This window comes from Anastrepha ludens, chromosome 3, assembly GCF_028408465.1.
Source record: "Anastrepha ludens isolate Willacy chromosome 3, idAnaLude1.1, whole genome shotgun sequence".
Taxonomy (NCBI): domain Eukaryota; kingdom Metazoa; phylum Arthropoda; class Insecta; order Diptera; family Tephritidae; genus Anastrepha; species Anastrepha ludens.
Genome location: NC_071499.1, coordinates 107,240,077 through 107,257,789, shown reverse-complemented (window position 1 = coordinate 107,257,789; position 17,713 = coordinate 107,240,077). Strand labels below are relative to the sequence as shown.

At 36.3% G+C, this 17,713-nt stretch overlaps 1 protein-coding gene across 1 annotated transcript; it reads right to left on the bottom strand.

Annotated features, from left to right (window-relative positions):
- Nucleotides 1–3,823: 3,823 nt before the first annotated feature.
- LOC128857641 (uncharacterized) lies at nt 3,824–4,066 on the bottom strand. Its single transcript, XM_054093389.1, has one exon. It carries the CDS (start codon nt 4,064–4,066, stop codon nt 3,824–3,826), a length of 243 nt encoding a protein of 80 aa, XP_053949364.1.
- Between the last annotated feature and the right edge of the window lie 13,647 nt (nt 4,067–17,713).

Genomic DNA, 17,713 nt, shown 5'->3' with positions numbered 1-17,713 from the left:
AAAAAGTAATTGAAAATTTTTTATTTAGCAAAAAAAAAAAAATTTAAATTTTTTCAAAATTCAATATTTCAAAAAGTGTATTTTTTTTTATAACTTTTTCCAAATCAAAAAAACATCTCAAACTTTAATTGAGCTGCATGCCTAGTAGCTAAAATAAGTTGTTTTTGAGTAGTGAATTTTTGAGTAAACACCCTGTTTCGCACTTTTTGCTTTTTGCAAAATAAAAAATTTTCAACTACTTTTTTGCAACTATTTCTAAATGAAGTCGCTCGTGTAAGTAATTACGATTATTTTGAACCCAGAATCATTCAAATCGGCTTATTTTTGACTAAGTTATGAGCAATTAAAAAAAATTTTCTTATATAGATTCTTTCCATTTCAATTCAAAAGGGCTATTCGGGACATGTTCTTCGATTTCGATGTAACTCAAATATGTTGCTCTCTGGTCAAAATAATGAGACACGTATTTTTTTGTTCGCCCGAAAAAAATTTTTTTCAAGAGTTATCGGCAATTTTGTTTTTCGCCTCAAACTCGATTTTTTTTAATTATATAAGAAAAAATTTTTTTTAAATGCCCATAACTTAGTCAAAAATGAACCGATTTTAATAATTCTGGGTTCAAAATGATCGTAATTACTTACACAAGCGACTTCATGTAGAAACAATTGCAAAAAAGTAATTGAAAATTTTTTATTTAGCAAAAAAAAAAAATTTTAATTTTTTCAAAATTCAATATTTCAAAAAGTGTATTTTTTTTTTTTTATAACTTTTTCCAAATCAAAAAAACATCTCAAACTTTAATTGAGCTGCATGCCTAGTAGCTAAAATGAGTTGTTTTTGAGTAATGAATTTTTGAGTAAACACCCTGTTTCGCACTTTTTGTTTTTTGCAAAATAAAAAATTTTCAACTACTTTTTTGCAACTATTTCTAAATGAAGTCGCTCGTGTAAGTAATTACGATTATTTTGAACCCAGAATCATTCAAATCGGCTTATTTTTGACTAAGTTATGAGCAATTAAAAAAAATTTTCTTATATAGATTCTTTCCATTTCAATTCAAAAGGGCTATTCGGGACATGTTCTTCGATTTCGATGTAACTCAAATATGTTGCTCTCTGGTCAAAATAATGAGACACGTATTTTTTTGTTCGCCCGAAAAAAATTTTTTTCAAGAGTTATCGGCAATTTTGTTTTTCGCCTCAAACTCGATTTTTTTTAATTATATAAGAAAAAAGTTTCTTTAAATGCCTATAACTTAGTCAAAAATGAACCGATTTTAATAATTTTGAGTTCAAAAGGATCGTCATTACTTACACAAGCGACTTCATGTAGAAACAATTGCAAAAAAGTAGTTGAAAATTTTTTATTTTGCAAAAAACAAAAAGTGTGAAACAGGGTGTTTACTCAAAAATTCATTACTCAAAAACAACTCATTTTAGGTACTAGACATGCAGCTCAATTAAAGTTTGAGATGTTTTTTTGGTTTGGAAAAAGTTATAAAAAAAAAAAAATACACTTTTTGAAATATTGAATTTTGAAAAAATTAAAATTTTTTTTTTTTGCTAAATAAAAAATTTTCAATTACTTTTTTGCAATTGTTTCTACATGAAGTCGCTTGTGTAAGTAATTACGATCATTTTGAACCCAGAATTATTAAAATCGGTTCATTTTTGACTAAGTTATGGGCATTTAAAAAAAATTTTTTCTTATATAATTAAAAAAAATCGAGTTTGAGGCGAAAAACAAAATTGCCGATAACTCTTGAAAAAAATTTTTTTCGGGCGAACAAAAAAATACGTGTCTCATTATTTCGACCAGAGAGCAACATATTTAAGTTACATCGAAATCGAAGAACATGACCCGAATAGCCCGGTTGAATTGAAATGGAAAGCATCTACTATTATAAATTTGATTTAGAAATTATGATAGTCATGGATTAATTAATGATTGTTTTTTATTATCGTTTTTCAAAAAAATTTTTTTTTTTTCCATAATACATGAAATTAAATGTTTCCAATTCATGAATAAAAAAAGTTATAATATTATATTTGAAATACACAAATATAGAATCGCTTAATACAGGAAGGTAGGTAGGTAAAATGGCAAGAGTGCCACAGGCACACTTCAAGTAGCAACTACGTGCCGTTTTGATACCATAATGTGGACCATTACCTGTGCAAAGAAAAATTTTTAGGAAGAGAAAACCTTCTACAACCATCCAGTGCTGTTGATGTAGTGGCGGAAAGAAAAGGGATCTAGGCTGGAGAGTTTCTTCAAGTCATCCCCAAAGGGCACGCTAAGGAATCTGAAGCGCCTAGCCGCCAGAGCCACACATTTGCAGAGAAAATGTTCAACAGTCTCTTTCTCTGTAGGATCTCCACAGCTTCTGCAATAGGGGTTGTACGGAATTCCAAGCTTTTCCGCATGAATATCGATCTCCCAGTGACCAGTGAACACCGCAATGAGTTTGGAAATTGAACGGCGGGGGATTCCCATCACCTTAAGCGTTCTACTATATTTCTGTCGTATTGAGGCCATAGTGTTTTCGAATAGCGCACGATGAGACAGACCTCCATCTGTCTTGCGCTTTTCCTAGAAAAAAATTGTGTAGTTTCCCTTTAACAACGGACAAAGAACACCGATGTCTGCGAGGGGGACAGCTGAAACTGGTTCTGTCGACCCCTTCCTGGCAAGCTCGTCGGCCCAGGAACCCAGATAAGGAAGATGTTTCCTGCTCGATCGAGATGTTTGAGTTCCTCCTTACAGGAGTTCACCAGAAGAGAGCTGCAATACGGCGACGACAGCTTGGCTATCGGAAAAAATGTTAATGTCTTAATACAGGTAAAATGGGATATTTTTCACATTTAATTTTACTACATCTATTCACATATAACATGTAAAAAGTTTCAACTTAAGCTATCCATTTATATATGTTTCAACTTTTTTCTATGACTATAAATACTTGAAAAAGGGATGACTAAATTTTGCTCTCCGTATTACGTATCGAATAACGTCGAAATTTCGACGTACGGGCGATCCTAGTTCATATTAATATGTATTACTTCTTAAGAAAATTTCAATAAAAATACTCATCTTTATTATGAAAATATAGTAGCAGGTTTTTTTTTAATTTTTGAAACCTAAACCCTCTATTCATACTAGTCCTTTGATTCATATAACACGGATACGCATAACACGGCAACTTTTGGGAACGTAACTCCTGTGTTATACGGGGGTTACCTGTAAGTAGTTAGGGCTATCCGATTTAGACCAAATATGCGCCATTTCGGTCGACTACTTTTGTCTATTTTCTCCTGCTGCAACGCAAATGGCAAACCTCTGAGCGATTTCTGTCATTAAAAAGCTTCTCATAAAAAAATATCTGCCGTTCGGAGTCGGCTTAAAATTATAGGTCCTTTCATTTATGGATAAATACGAGTATCAAGACATAAGCTACAAATTGGAGGCGGAGCTGGGCCAAACACCTAAGAAAGGTGTAAGCGCCATTGTAGGTATGGATGTATTAATTAATGAATTTATTGCAACTTTATATCTTATTAGGTGGGGTGACGTAATTGTCAAGATTATAACGCTTCGGTTCTCATTGAACTACAAATGAAGACAAGTGTCTAAATAAATTTCGAATAATTATTTTTTACTGCCAATAAATGCTATGAGGTACTTATTGCGACAAATCCTGGAAAGGGAATTTCAATTTTAACAGTGTTAGTATTGTTAAAAAAGTTAAATAAATGGAAAGTGAACAATTTAGCATTTTATATATTTATTTTTGTTTTATTAACGTCGAATAATTTTAAAAACTTTATCTTCTACCGCCGCCGCCGCCACCACCAAAAGGACCACCGCCTCCTCCTCCAATGGGACCGCCACCTCCGCCTCCACCTATTGGACCACCACCTCCGCCGCCACCTATTGGACCTCCACCACCACCCCCTATTGGTCCTCCACCGCCGCCGCCCACTGGTCCACCGCCACCGCCTCCAAACTGCGCCTGACTGGACGCAATCAAGCAAACCAAGAGCGAAAATGTAACTAGAAACTTCATGCTGTTCAATCGGTTAGTACGAAAATAAACAGATTACACGTCTATTTATACGAACGATGGATGCAGCTGCTCAATTCTGCACTCTAATCTGTTTGCTCGCCTCGCCACGTCGGCGTTGCAATAGTTACTTTTCGCCTCAAGCAAATGCATTGCAAACAGAAAATAAACAAAACGAAGTTGAACTACAAATAATGAAATAAATGAAGCAAAAAAAAGTAAAATGGGTGCAACATACGAGCATTTGGCTCGCTAAGTAAGTCACCTGTAGGGTGACCAGATGATCAAAAAGCTTAAAAACAGCAAAACTTACTAAAAGTATATCCAAAAATGTTCACGTTGCTCTAGTTAAAAAGAAATGAGATGTACTTCTGCTCAAATATGAACGAGACGTTATAAATAAAACGGTCCGCGGATGACATATGGCAAAAATAAATTTTTTGTTGGATGGTAGGACTGTTATAAGCTTTCATGGAAAATTTCAGCGTGATATGTCACACAGTTTGTTTTCTGTGCTACTGTAAACAAGTCAAGCTCGAGTGTGTTTTTCGAATTTAACGATGGAAATTCAATTTGAACAAAGAATTTGTTTGAAATTTTGCTATTCCAACAAAATTTCGGCTTCAGACGCCTTAAAAATGTTGCAGACAACCTATGGGGACTCTGCTCTATCGCGTGCACGTGTTTTCCAGTAGTACAAATCGTTCAAAGAGAGCCGTACATCAACCCAAAAAACCACGCCAAAGTCGCTCAAAAATTAAGGTTATGCTGACTGTTTTTTTTCGATTACGAAGGTGTGGTGCACTCGGAGTTCCTTCCGCAAGGCCGATCGGTTAACGCTGAATATTATTTAGACGTTTTAAAGCGTTTGCGCGAGAGCATTCGTCTTAAAAGGAAGGAATTGTGGGACAACAAGTCATGGTTCTTGCATCACGATAATGCACCAGCTCACACATCACGTCTTGTTCCCGATTATTTGAACAAAAATAATGTTAATATCGTTCCGCAAGCACCGTATTCGCCTGATATGACTCCATGTGACTTTTTCCTGTTTCCCAAGCTCAAGTTGCCGCTCCGTGGAAAACATTTTGAGACAATTGAAGTCATAAAAGAGAATTCGAAGAAGGAACTGAAATCCATACCGAAATCGGCCTTCCAGAAATGCTATGATGGTTGGAAAAAAGTAGTATATGGAAGGGAGATTTTCTCATTTCTCGAAATGCCACTTTATAATTCGGTAACCACAACTTCTAAAATAACTCGTAAGACAACCTTTTTAAAAATTCGTATAGCTTTTCAACACATAAAAGACTAATCTTTAATCCATTTTTTTCAACGAATATTCTTTTTTGTATGATTTTTTTAAGCATTTCAAAATCGGAATTTAGATTTAGACCATTGAAAAAAAATATATATTTTTAAATCCCTCGGTTAAAGAACAGTCTATGTTATTTTTCAACAAAATCAGTTTGACTGTTGGGTTTAAAATGATCCAGTATATCCGTCCTAACGAATGGCGCAGCGTGGGCGATGACAACATCCGATGAAGCGACGCTTGGAGTATTTGAGTGAAAGATTCTGCGTAAGATTTTTGGACCTTTGCACGTTGGCAATGGGGAATATCGCAGGCGATGGAACGATGAGCTGTATGAGCTTTACGATGACATAGACATTGCGCAGCGAATAAGTGACTTCAAAAGTCCACTTCTACAAAAATTAGGTGGATATTTATTTACAAAACTATTCACCTACAATAAATTGTCTGTACTCTAAAGCATTAGCCATAAAATTTAAAATTTTTTTGCATTTAGAACATGAACTATTTTGGTATTACTAAAGACAATATTCCCAAAGAAAGTACAGCGTTCCTTATATTGGGTAGTCGAAAAAGTCATTTCGTATTTCTAATCAAACTCCAACTCATTTTTTTATATTTATAATGAACTCTATTAAACTAAATATGTACCATTTCGGTCGACCATCTTTTGCCATTTTTCTTCTAGAGACAGTATTCCATCAGTGTACAACTTTTGGGGTTTCTCGGCGAAAAACTGAGACAAGTAATTTTCACAGACTTCTCTTGAAGCCAACTTTACTCCATTAAGGGAGTTCTACATTGACCGAAACAAATGGTAGTCCGATGGTGCAAGGTCAGGGCTATATGGTGGTTGATGCATCCACCATATAGCCTTCCCAGCCAAGCTCTCCCAGTTTTTGCCGAGTTATCAAAGATGTGTGTGGCCTAGCGTTGTCCTCATGGAAGACGACGCCGTTTCTGCTGATCAGTTCTGGCCGTTTTTTTCGATTGCTTGCTTCAATCTCATCAGTTGTTGACAGTAAAGTGTAGAATCAATCGTTCGAGCAGGCTGGAGCAGCTCATAGTGGATGATTCCTTTCCAATCCCACCAAACACACAGCATAACCTTTCGTGGCGTCAATCCTGGCTTTGCGACCGTTTGTTGAGCTTCACCACCCTTGCACCATGATATTTTTCGCACATTATTGTCGTATTTGATCCACTTTTCGTCTCCTGTTACCATTCGCTTCAGAAATGGTTCGATTTCATTTCGTTTCAGCAAAGAATCGCAAATGTTAATTCGGTCCATTAAATTTTTCACGGACAATGCATGTGGTACCCAAACATCGAGCTTCTTTTTGTAACCAGCCTTCTTTAAATGGTTCAAACCCGTTTGATGATGAATGTTTGGTGCCTTGGCGATGTCATGGCAGCTTATGTGACGGTCGTGGTAAATCTTTTCCATAATTTCATCAACTTTTTCAACGATAGGTCGACCGGAGCGAGGTGCATCTTTCACATCGAAATTTCCAGAACGGAAGCGAGCGAACCATTGTTGTGCTACACGAAGTGATACAGCATCGTCTCCGTAAACTTTACAAATTTCATTGATGGCTTGCGTGGCATTCTTCTCTTTTTTATATAAAAATTTCAAAATATAGCGAATTTCTTCATTATTTTCACTCATCTTTTTCTCATTCATCACTTTCTAACACCATATGATATGACACAATGTGATTGGTAGCACTGGAGATAGATGACTCCAATGACATCTATTGACAAAATACGAAAAGACTTTTTCGACTACCCAATATATTTTTAGTGCTCTGTTTCACATTTTTTGCCAGTTGCGCACTTCTTTTTTTCTTACCATTTCGTCCCATTTCAAATTCTGAGCCAATCTTATTTGATTTAAAACCTTAGCTCAGAAAAGATTTATTTTTAAAACTATTGTTGTTAAGAGTCGTGCAGCGTCAAGGCTTCATTTGCAAAGATTTTTTTTGGCTATAATTTAATCGTTAAGAAGCGTGTAAATATGGCCACACTTGATACCCTAAATAGCAGAAGTAGGCGAACAGCTTGGGAGCTGAACAATTTTCTTTATAAATTGCAGTTGTAATCTGTCAACATTCGCAAACATACCTGTACAGTAACCCCATACCTGCGCCGCTGTCCAAAGTTAAGCCCAACAGACAGATTGAAACATTTTCCATATCACTCCTAATTTTACTGTATTTCCTTATTTAGAAAAAAGTTATTCCATGTAAAATTCAAACTAGGTATTGCGGCGTTATTACTTTTTTCTAGATGTTTCTGTAAAACCATTTTGAGTAAAAGAACCACCCCCGGGTGGCAGTACGTGTCTGTTTTAATGATATTATCTCGTTTATATTACCATTTTTTCTTTTTCCAATAGTTTGCTTCCACGACGAAAAACCATTATTGCCGATTTGGCTTGGTTAACCTCCATGTTTCATTTTTAGAATTTCAGCCAAACCTCTACCGTAGAGATCACATTTGACCACTGCTCTCGTCATTTCAGTTGAACCCATGTTACTTCAATTGCCTAACAACACTGTGCAACTGCATTTCTAGAACAGAAAAGTTATCATATACAAATAATCTGAAAGTACACCAAAAGTCGACCACTTTTGTCGAACAAAATTGGAGTCCAGCACATCTCAATTTTTATAGTGGATTAAATTTTGCAAATTTTGGTCATAGAAATCTATAAATTGTGTACAATAAAATTGTAATAATTCAATTTGTGATAGAAATATTATTTTAAATGTTTTATGGTAGAATTCTTCCATTTTTTATTTGCTTCCATAAAATATTACACCTGTCCTCATACAATAAGTAATTAATTTACGAACAGATGGAATGATGCTGATATTGAAGGGCCAATGTCCTTAAGCTCATTTAAAAGAAATATGCATAGCATTTAAAACAAGTGCCTAACAAACAAAAACAAATACGATTAGCTACCAGGCAAGTAACCTGGCTTAGTAACCTGTTACTAGTATTGTCGCCAACTACCGCCTTGACTACTTTGCAGCACTCAGTCATTTCAATAAACTACAGACCGCAGCATATTTCTCAATGCTCACAACTTTGCAAGATCTGTGGGTGCTTGACCCTTAACATGTTCCCGTTTCTCTTTATTTGGGAGCCTTCTCATCATAGGATTTGTGTGCGCCAATAGTCTGCTTATGTGTCTTCTGCTAGCTCGTGGTATTGCTTCTTCTATAGCATCAATATCAAGGTCGCGATGAATGTCTGCGTTAGGTATGCACCAAGGCGCATCAGTCATGGCCCTAAGTACTTTAGACTGGACTCGTTGTGGTATACTTAGATCACTTTTTGCAGCAGTGCCCCAAACCTCAATTCCATGTTTCCAGAACGGTGCAATTGTAGTTCGATATATAAGAACTTTATTTTTCAATTATAATTTGGACTGATGTCCAAGCAGTCAGTACAAATGCTTAAAGCGATTTTTAACTTCGTTTAGTTTTTTCTTTATATGCTCCTGCTAGTTTAATCTTGAGTCGTATTTAATTTTATATCGTAATGTCCAGATATTTGCACGACGGAATTGCCAAACGTAATTGGTTCGGTGGTTGTCCGTCTGTTGGTGTAGTTTACTTGTATTGTTTTATTTGCGTTAATTTCGATGCTCCATTTTCTGTCACATTTAACTCGATTTGAAAATTGTATTGGTTCTATAACTTAATTTTAAGGATTTTCTGAGAGATGGCGTTACCAATATAAAATCGCAACAGGTGATACATTAACTAACGTCAATGTGAAGCGTTATTATTGCGCTTTATTTTTCAGTATGTGTCATTTCGTTAAAGTGTAAACAATATTTTTTTTGTAGCCATCAACATGTCAACTTTTGTGCCAACAAAACGCAATTTGCGGGAAGCATTACTTTTCTGTTTCAATTGGAAGAAAAAAGCAGCTGAAAGTCATCGATTGCTGTGTGAAGTTGATGGTGAATATGCTCCATTGCAACAAACGTGTGAGTACTGGTTTCGACGTTTTAAGAGTGGAGATTTTGACTTGGAAGACAAGGAACGTCCAGGACAGCCAAAACAGTTTGAAGATGAAGAATTAGAGGCATTATTCGATGAAGATTGCTGTCAAACTCAAGAAGAACTAGCAAAATCATTGGGAGTCACTCAAGCAGCCATTTCAAAACATTTAAAAGCAGCCGGATTCATTCAAAAGCTTGGAAATTGGTTTCCCCATGAACTGAAGCCGAGAGACGTTGAAAGGCGAAAATGCATGGCCGAATTGCTGCTTGAACGCCACAAATTGAAGTCGTTTTTGCATCGGGTTGTGACTGGGGATGAAAATGGATCCATTATGACAACCCTAAGCGCAAAATATCATACGTGAAGCCCGGCCAACCAGCGAAACCGACGCCGAAGAAGAATATTCATTGCGCCAAGGTAATGCTCTGTATTTGGTGGGATCAGAAAGGTGTGATCTATTATGAGCTGTTGAAATCGGCCCAGACGATCACAGGGGACCTCTACCGAACACAATTGATTCGTTTGAAGAGAGCAATCGCCGAAAAACGGCCGGAATATGCGACCAGCCACGAGGCCATAATTTTACAACATGATAACGCTCGGCCGCATGTTGCTCAACCGGGCAAAACATATTTGGAAAACAGTGGATGGGAAATTTTACCTCACCCGCCTTATAGCCCAGACCAGACATTGCCCCGTCCGACTACCATTTGATCCGATCGATGCAGAACGCACTCACTGGAATACGATTCACTTCAGTTGAAGGTATCAAAAATTGGCTCGATTCCTTCTTGGCAGCCAAGCCGGCGCAGTTCTTTTGGGACGGTATCCACAAATTACCAGAAAGATGGGAAAAAGTAGTGGCTAACGATGGACAATACTTTAAATAAAATATATTGTACTAAATTTTTATAATAAAGCTTCAAATTCACTCAGAAAATCCTTAAAATTAAGTTATAGAACAATATTTTGCGAGTTTTGTAGCTTTATGAGATACCATTGTGTCATTCGCAAATGTTGACTTCGGTACCGGTAGATCAGCCATATATTAGAGATACATAGCTTGTCTAAGGTAGAATTCCACGAGGATAATTTGTGGAAAAAAACTTTGATCCCTCAACTTCCTTTCTACTGCTCAATTCGGTACCTTTCTTGAGAAAATACCAAAAAGTTTGAAATTATTGTTATAAATAAAATGATATGTGCAAATATTTCTAAGAAAATTTCAGTGTGAGCTACCGAAAACACAAAAGGCAATATTTATATTTTATATAATTAATATTTTAAATAAAAAAAGTTAGAGCAAAAAAACTAAGAAGTTAATCTCGCCTCAAAACAGCTAAGCTGGTCACCTTGGTCGCCAGCTAAGAAGAGCACCAGCGCTATGAAACCGTTTTCACTGCAGTAAATTTAAATTTCTGATTTGTATTTATTGGAGCAATTACAGACTACAAAGATTACAGACAATATCTCGACTTACTTAATTACAAATCGGGGGTCATAATCAATAAACGCATAAGTCGAAAATCATACTTTCGAGAATAAACTTTTTATATTTGTGAAAATTATTTATTTATTTATTCATTTTAGAAAGTCAAGAAATACAAAGTTTCTTACAGACTACATAGAACTAAGAGTATTTATATAGAAATAATTAACAAAACAAATTAACAAATTATCAAAATATACTAGGTAATTATTTGGATTTCTTACAAAGAAAGACATTTTTTAATTGGGTATTAAATACATGTTTCGCCCTGGAGAAGTCTAGATCTAAAAGGGAGGCGAGATAGTTAATGTCAGACAGCGTTCTAACAAGAGGCGCATGGGCACTATATAATGTCCTCCTAAAGCCAACATGCAAAATTTTGCATCGCCGAAAATTCCTGCAAGGAACATTAAAATGTATTCTTTCTAAAAGAAACGGGCAGTCAATTAGTCCATTAACGAGATCGAAAATAAAAGAAACTGCCTGAAACGTACCTTTGTCACTTAAGGGGTTAGGTGGGTTTCAAAAGCTCAAAATAGGTACATTTTTATGAATTTTTTTTTATTTAATCAACAGAATATTTCATTCCATCAATTTAACACATAAAAGATACATACATATTTTATAAGTAGTTTGTGAAATTTTCATTGAAAAATTTTGAAAATTAAGGCGTGGACACGTCGTCTCCTATGATCCCTCAAAAAAAAGTTCTCTCGGCATAGTCAGGATAACTCATGACAGATTCATCTGAAATTCAAAAACAAAAAATTTTCTGTTAGTAGATGTTTCAAACTCGTGCTTGGACGAAGGAAAAAAAACAAAAACAAAAATTACATTTTTGGCGGCGTTGAAAACAAAAAACCCTTATTTTGAGTAGAATTTGCACCCTTCATGCCCTTGAAAAATTACTTGGAATAGAAAAAAAAAAATTGCTTCGTTCAAGCACGAGATAATGTTATTTTGAAGAAGTGTGCAAAATTTGAAAGAGATCGGTTCATAAATTTTCGAGAAATCGTGACTACCGATTTCAAAAATGTAGTTTCAAGAAAAACGCGATTGAAACGAACAATAGCTAAGCAGCTGCCTCGATATACCTGCCAATCCAAAGGCTATATCTCTTAGAATATGACTCGGATCGTTTTAAAATGTTAAAGGAATATTTTCAACATATTCAATTATGAGATAAGCAAAAAAAAAAAAATTCGATTTTTTGAAATTTTGAAACCCACCTAACCCCTTAATGGACAGAGACTAATCAAACGACAGCGTGAGTCGTATGATGGTTTGGGTTCTGAGAAATTGAGTGATTGTAGTGCGAAACGCACAAAAATTTTTTGAACCCTCTCCACTCGATTTATATGGACTGCATAATAAGGTCTCCAAATAAAATAGGCATAATCTAATTTGGACCGCACAAACGCAGAGTATAAAATCTTAAAACTATATGGATCAGTGAAGTGCGATGAGTGACGTCTAACAAAAGCGAGCATAGCAAGTGAATTGGAAATGGCATAATTTAGGTGCGCGATAAAATTAAGTTTAGAATCAAAGAAGACCCTTAAATCTTTTATCACATCAGACGAAGCAAAATATGTATAATTGATATGATAAGAGGTATAGAGGGGGTTTTGAAGCTTAGAAAATGAGATTTTAAGACATTTTTCAATATTAAGAAATAGACGATTCATAAGGCACCAGGAAAATAAATTATTCAACTCGGACTGTAGGGCGGCTGAATCACTAGAATTTCTTATTTCAGCGTACACTTTTATGTCATCAGCATAGAGAAGAAAATTAGCGAAGGAAAAGCACGAACAAATATCATTAATAAACAAAACAAATAACAAAGGTCCTAAAATACTACCCTGAGGTACACCAGAGGTGGCAGTGTACTGTTTCGAAGAAACTCCATCGATAACTACAGTACAGCATCTCTTTATTAAATAGGATTGAATCCAATCAAGGAACGAAAAATCGTATGGGAGATTTTATCAAAGGGTTTAGAGAAATCCGTGTAAATCGCGTCAATTTGGAAATCATTCTGGAAGCCTGTGTGGCAATCATCAGTAAAAACGGATAAGTTAGATAACGTAGATCTTGCAGCAACAAAACCATGCTTTCGAGGACTAATTAGATGATTAACGCTAAAATATAACTCGTCTTTAACAATGCATTCAAAAAGTTTAGATACAGCAGATAATTTGGAAATTGGTCTATAATTTGTAATATCGCTTTTATTACCGCTTTTGAAAATAGGAGTGACTGAAGTCAGCTTCCAATCATCAATAAATATTCCTTCGGCCAAAGATTTGTTAAAAATTAGCTTAAGAGGTTGTACCAAAGAGCGACAATTTTTAAGCAAAGCAAAAATTAAGCAGAAGCTCATACGTTACGCCAATATTTTTCTATCAATAAATGTAAAAAAAATATGCTAGGCAGGTAGAGATTTCACTTAGGTATATACACCTTTGTTAGGTTAATTCAGTAGCATATAAAATTCAAATCTTTCCCAACTCAACTTAGGCGGTTATTGTTTGTGGCCACAGAAACATCATTAATCGATAACGAAGCTCCAACACTTCCTGCACTCATATACAACTGTACAACCACATATTATGAAGCCTTTAAACACCTTCTTGACATTGAAATGTTTGTATGCAATTACAAAAGCTCATAAACCATGTCAGAGTCGGGAGTTATGTATGTCAGCTAACAGCAAAATAATTGATTTGTAATACGAGTAGTAATATTTTATAAAATTTGCAACTCGTTTAATATTCTTTCTACCTGTTTTGCATACCAATTAGATTTGGAACAAGCACGATGCAGTACCCCCTGCTTTTTGTTTTAGTTTTCCAATTCCGTTTAAAATCGAGACAATTACTTTCATTCCAAGAAAATGAAGCACTTGTTAAGTAAATTCAACAATGAGTACTCGATAATCTAATTTTTGCCAGGGGTAGATGCTTGTTGACTGCTGGTTAGCTCATAAACCGAGTTTCTTAATGGTGTCTTCTCTCAACAAGTCTAATTGAGTGCAGCTTGCAGACTTCAAGTCTAAGGTAGCGGTTTTAAGCCGAGGTTTATGAAATTGACGTGATGGTAAAGCTAATAGGGCAAATGGAACTCGATTCTTGAAAATTTACCTGTTCCTTGGGTCAGTAACATCTCACTCGAAATTTGTTAGGGATGTCGAAGATAACTGAAAGGGTTTCCAATAATCATTGCAATTTTTGACTGAGAAGTTCGAGGACTTCATCATCTCATGTGGCGGCGACATTCACTGGCCAATGAGATCAGGTTACTTAAAGCTAATCTACTATTTTTTTTTAATTTATGGTACTTGAAATCTTAGGCCTATGCAGACAATCCTTAGATGGTTGCCGTCTCAAAATAACTTGGGTCTTTCGTGAAATTTAACCCTATTTAAGCTATGGTGTCATACAAAAGTGGTTCAAATGGATGCCTCGACTGCAATGGAATGGCGGTGTCCATTTGCCCGAGTTTATATTCCACACAAAATGTCAGCGAAAATAAAAAAGGATAATTGCTGCAGTATCACTTAAACTGTAATACATATACGAGGGTGGGTTGATAAGTCTTTAGAATGAAAAACTAGACACTGGTTTTTTAACAGAAACTTGTTTTATTTTTCAACATAATCTCCTTTTAAGTCAATACATTTTTTTCAACGCTTTTCTAACATATTTATTCCTTCTCTAAAATAAGTTTATTCAAAACCTTCAAAATAAGCATTTGTTTCAGCTATAACTTCACTATTTGACACAAATCTTTTTCCGCCGAGCCATTTTTTCATATTTGGAAAGAGGAAAAAGTCACTGGGAGCTAAATCTGGCGAATATGGCGGATGAGGGAGCATTTCATAGCCTAACTCATTTATTTTTTCCTGCGTTTTCCAAGATGAAGTGAAGGAGCGTTATCATGATGAAAGAGGATTTTCTTCTTCTTCAAATGTGGCCGTTTTTGCTTAATATTTTGGTCCAATGAATCCAACAAAGATGAATAATATTCAGCTGTGATGGTTTTACCCTTTTCAAGATAATCTATGAAAATTATACCTTGTGCATCCTAAAAAATAGATGCCATAACCTTACCAGCTGATGCAACGACCTTTGCCTTCTTTGGAGCACTTGAGCCACGTTCTGCCCATTGTTTGGACTGTTCTTTAGACTCTGGTGTATAGTGGTGGATCTACGTTTCATCCATCGTTATGAAACGGCGCAAAAATTCCGATGGATTTCTGTTAAACATGTCTAAACCAACTTTTGAAGTCGACATTCGGTTCATTTTTTGCAGAGGAGTTAGCAAACGCGGCACCCATCTTGCTGAAAGCTCTTTCATACCCAATTCTTCATGTATTATGTTATGCACACGTTCATAACTAATGTTCACAATGTCAGCAATCTCTCTCAATTTAATTCTTCGATCTTGTGTGACAATTTTGTACACTTTTTCTATCGTTTCTGGAGTCGTTACCTCTTTTGGCCTCCCAGATTGTAAACTGTTGCATTTGAGGGTGCATGTTTCCTTAATACTGTCTGCAACTCCTCAATAATTTGTTTCTGGGGTAAACCTTTCAAATGAAAGTACTTTATAACAGCACAAAGTTCACTTTTTTCCATTTTTAATAAAAATACAATAGTGTTTTGCAAAAATAATTCTCAAAAAAGTACCGTTTGACCATATGTTATGAAAATTTGACAGTTCGCTTTTGACAGTTCACTTTTAACGATCACCGATGATGCCCGATAGATGTCGCAAATCTAAAGATTTATCAATCCACCCTCGTATAATTAGCTCTTACAGATGCTTTGGGTGTTTGGCCGAGCTCCTCTTCTTATTTGTGGCGAGCGACTTTTTGTTGTTCCAATAGATGGAGGAGCATACAGTTTTAAGCCGACTCTGATTGACAGATATGTTTTATGAGGAGCTTTTTCATGGCAGAAATACACTCGGACGAGGGACGACCGCTATTAGAAGAAACTTTTTCTTTGTTTTGGTATTTCATGCAGAGAGTTTCGAGCCCACGCACCTCCGAATGGTAATCACGAATCAACCATTCGCCTACGGTGGCCAATTAAACTGTTGGTTTTACCTAATTTTTTTCAAAGTTCAATCTCTTCGACGGGGCAGAAAAAAGTCTCATTGCGCTAGAGGAACCACTTATAACAGGAGGACTAATCTACATATCTGCAGAATGTCGCGTTTACTTTGAACGAAGCACACAAAGCTTATGGAGGCACGCAAAAACGGACTGGACATTTGGCGATGTAGCCACCAGGCTTGGAATCCTATATAAAGATTTCTGTAAGAGCTACTACTGTAAGAGCTACTACTGATCACCGTCATCCACTACATCCACCTATACTTCTTATCACCGTCACCCACCACATCCACCTATATTAGATGAGGAAGAGAGCAATGCCCATTGAGCCCTTTCCATGTAGGTGACTTACACTAGGAAGAATGTGCTTAACATTTACGAGGAACCATTTCTTCGCCCGATCTGGACAGTATCACAGGTGGGCCCGCTTGGTTTACCAAAATAGCGGGTGGGGTTAATATAGGTAGTGTTAAGGCTGGGGAAGTCCCTCCACTGTTACCTCAATGGAGAGAACTTTTTTAAAAGCATCCCATCTAAGCTTACCTATATTTTTTTACCTCAACAAGGCAGATCGCTAGCCGCTGCGCGATTAGTTTCTAGAGACTGTGTAGGACCTTTTTGATGCATCTATTAAAAAAATGTATCCACAAGTATTAGGAAATAATGACAGTGTCATCGAACCAGGAGTATTCTTGATTTTTTCAGAAAAAAATGCTGAACGGAACGGAATGTTGCAAGTGAAAAAATAAATTTAGTTAAGTTCTTTGAGTTCTAAAGCTTGAGGGTCGCGCCATCGCAATCTTTCCAAGTAGGCAGGATTGGAACGAGGGCAGGATCTGTACCGATGCTGATGTCTCTGTCTCCACTGATGGTTCCAAGATGGAATCAAGATTAGATGCTGGGATTTTTTCCAAATAAGCACATATATCTATGTCCTTAGAATTGCCGAATACTGCTGATGTTTTTCAGGCAGAAGTCTTTGCGATCCTGCAGGTATGGAAAATGCCTAGGGAACGTGGGAGCGACGGAGATATTTCCATTTTTTCTGATAGTCAAGCCACGTTCGAGACTCTGATCCATGGTGCATGATCCAAACTAGTTAGCTCCTGTAAGAAGTAGATCAAATCTCTTGGGTGTAAAGGTAACATTTCTCTGATCTGGGTTCCAGGACATAGGAACATAGAGAGAAATTAAATTGTTGATGAGCTCGCCAGAAAGGGGTCGACTAAATTGGTCTCAAATATCTCTTATCCGGTCATCGGCAACCCGCTGATTGTTGTTAACGCCATTCAAATCCCAAACCCGTAGCTGTGTTTACCGGCCATTGGATGAGTTGCAGAAGCTGTGGGGACCTTTCAGTGAAGGGCTGTTGAGCACTTTCTCTGTAAATTTCGGGGGTCGGCAGCTAGACGATTAAGGTCACTGAGTGCTCCATTCTTCTTCGACAGCCTGAAGCAGTGAGCCAACCTAAGCCCCATCAGTCTTCTCCATTACATCAACACATCTGGCCGGCTGCAGATATCTGCATAATGGTATCAAAACGGCGCTTAGTGCTACTTGGGGACTGCCAGAGTGGTACTTCAACCATTTCACCTACCTACCTAAGTTCTTTGATAAATGTTTTGGTATAGAATTATTTTCAAATAAATTAAAAAACAAAAGTTAATGACCATTTCATTGTCTAGTTTTTATGAGGCTT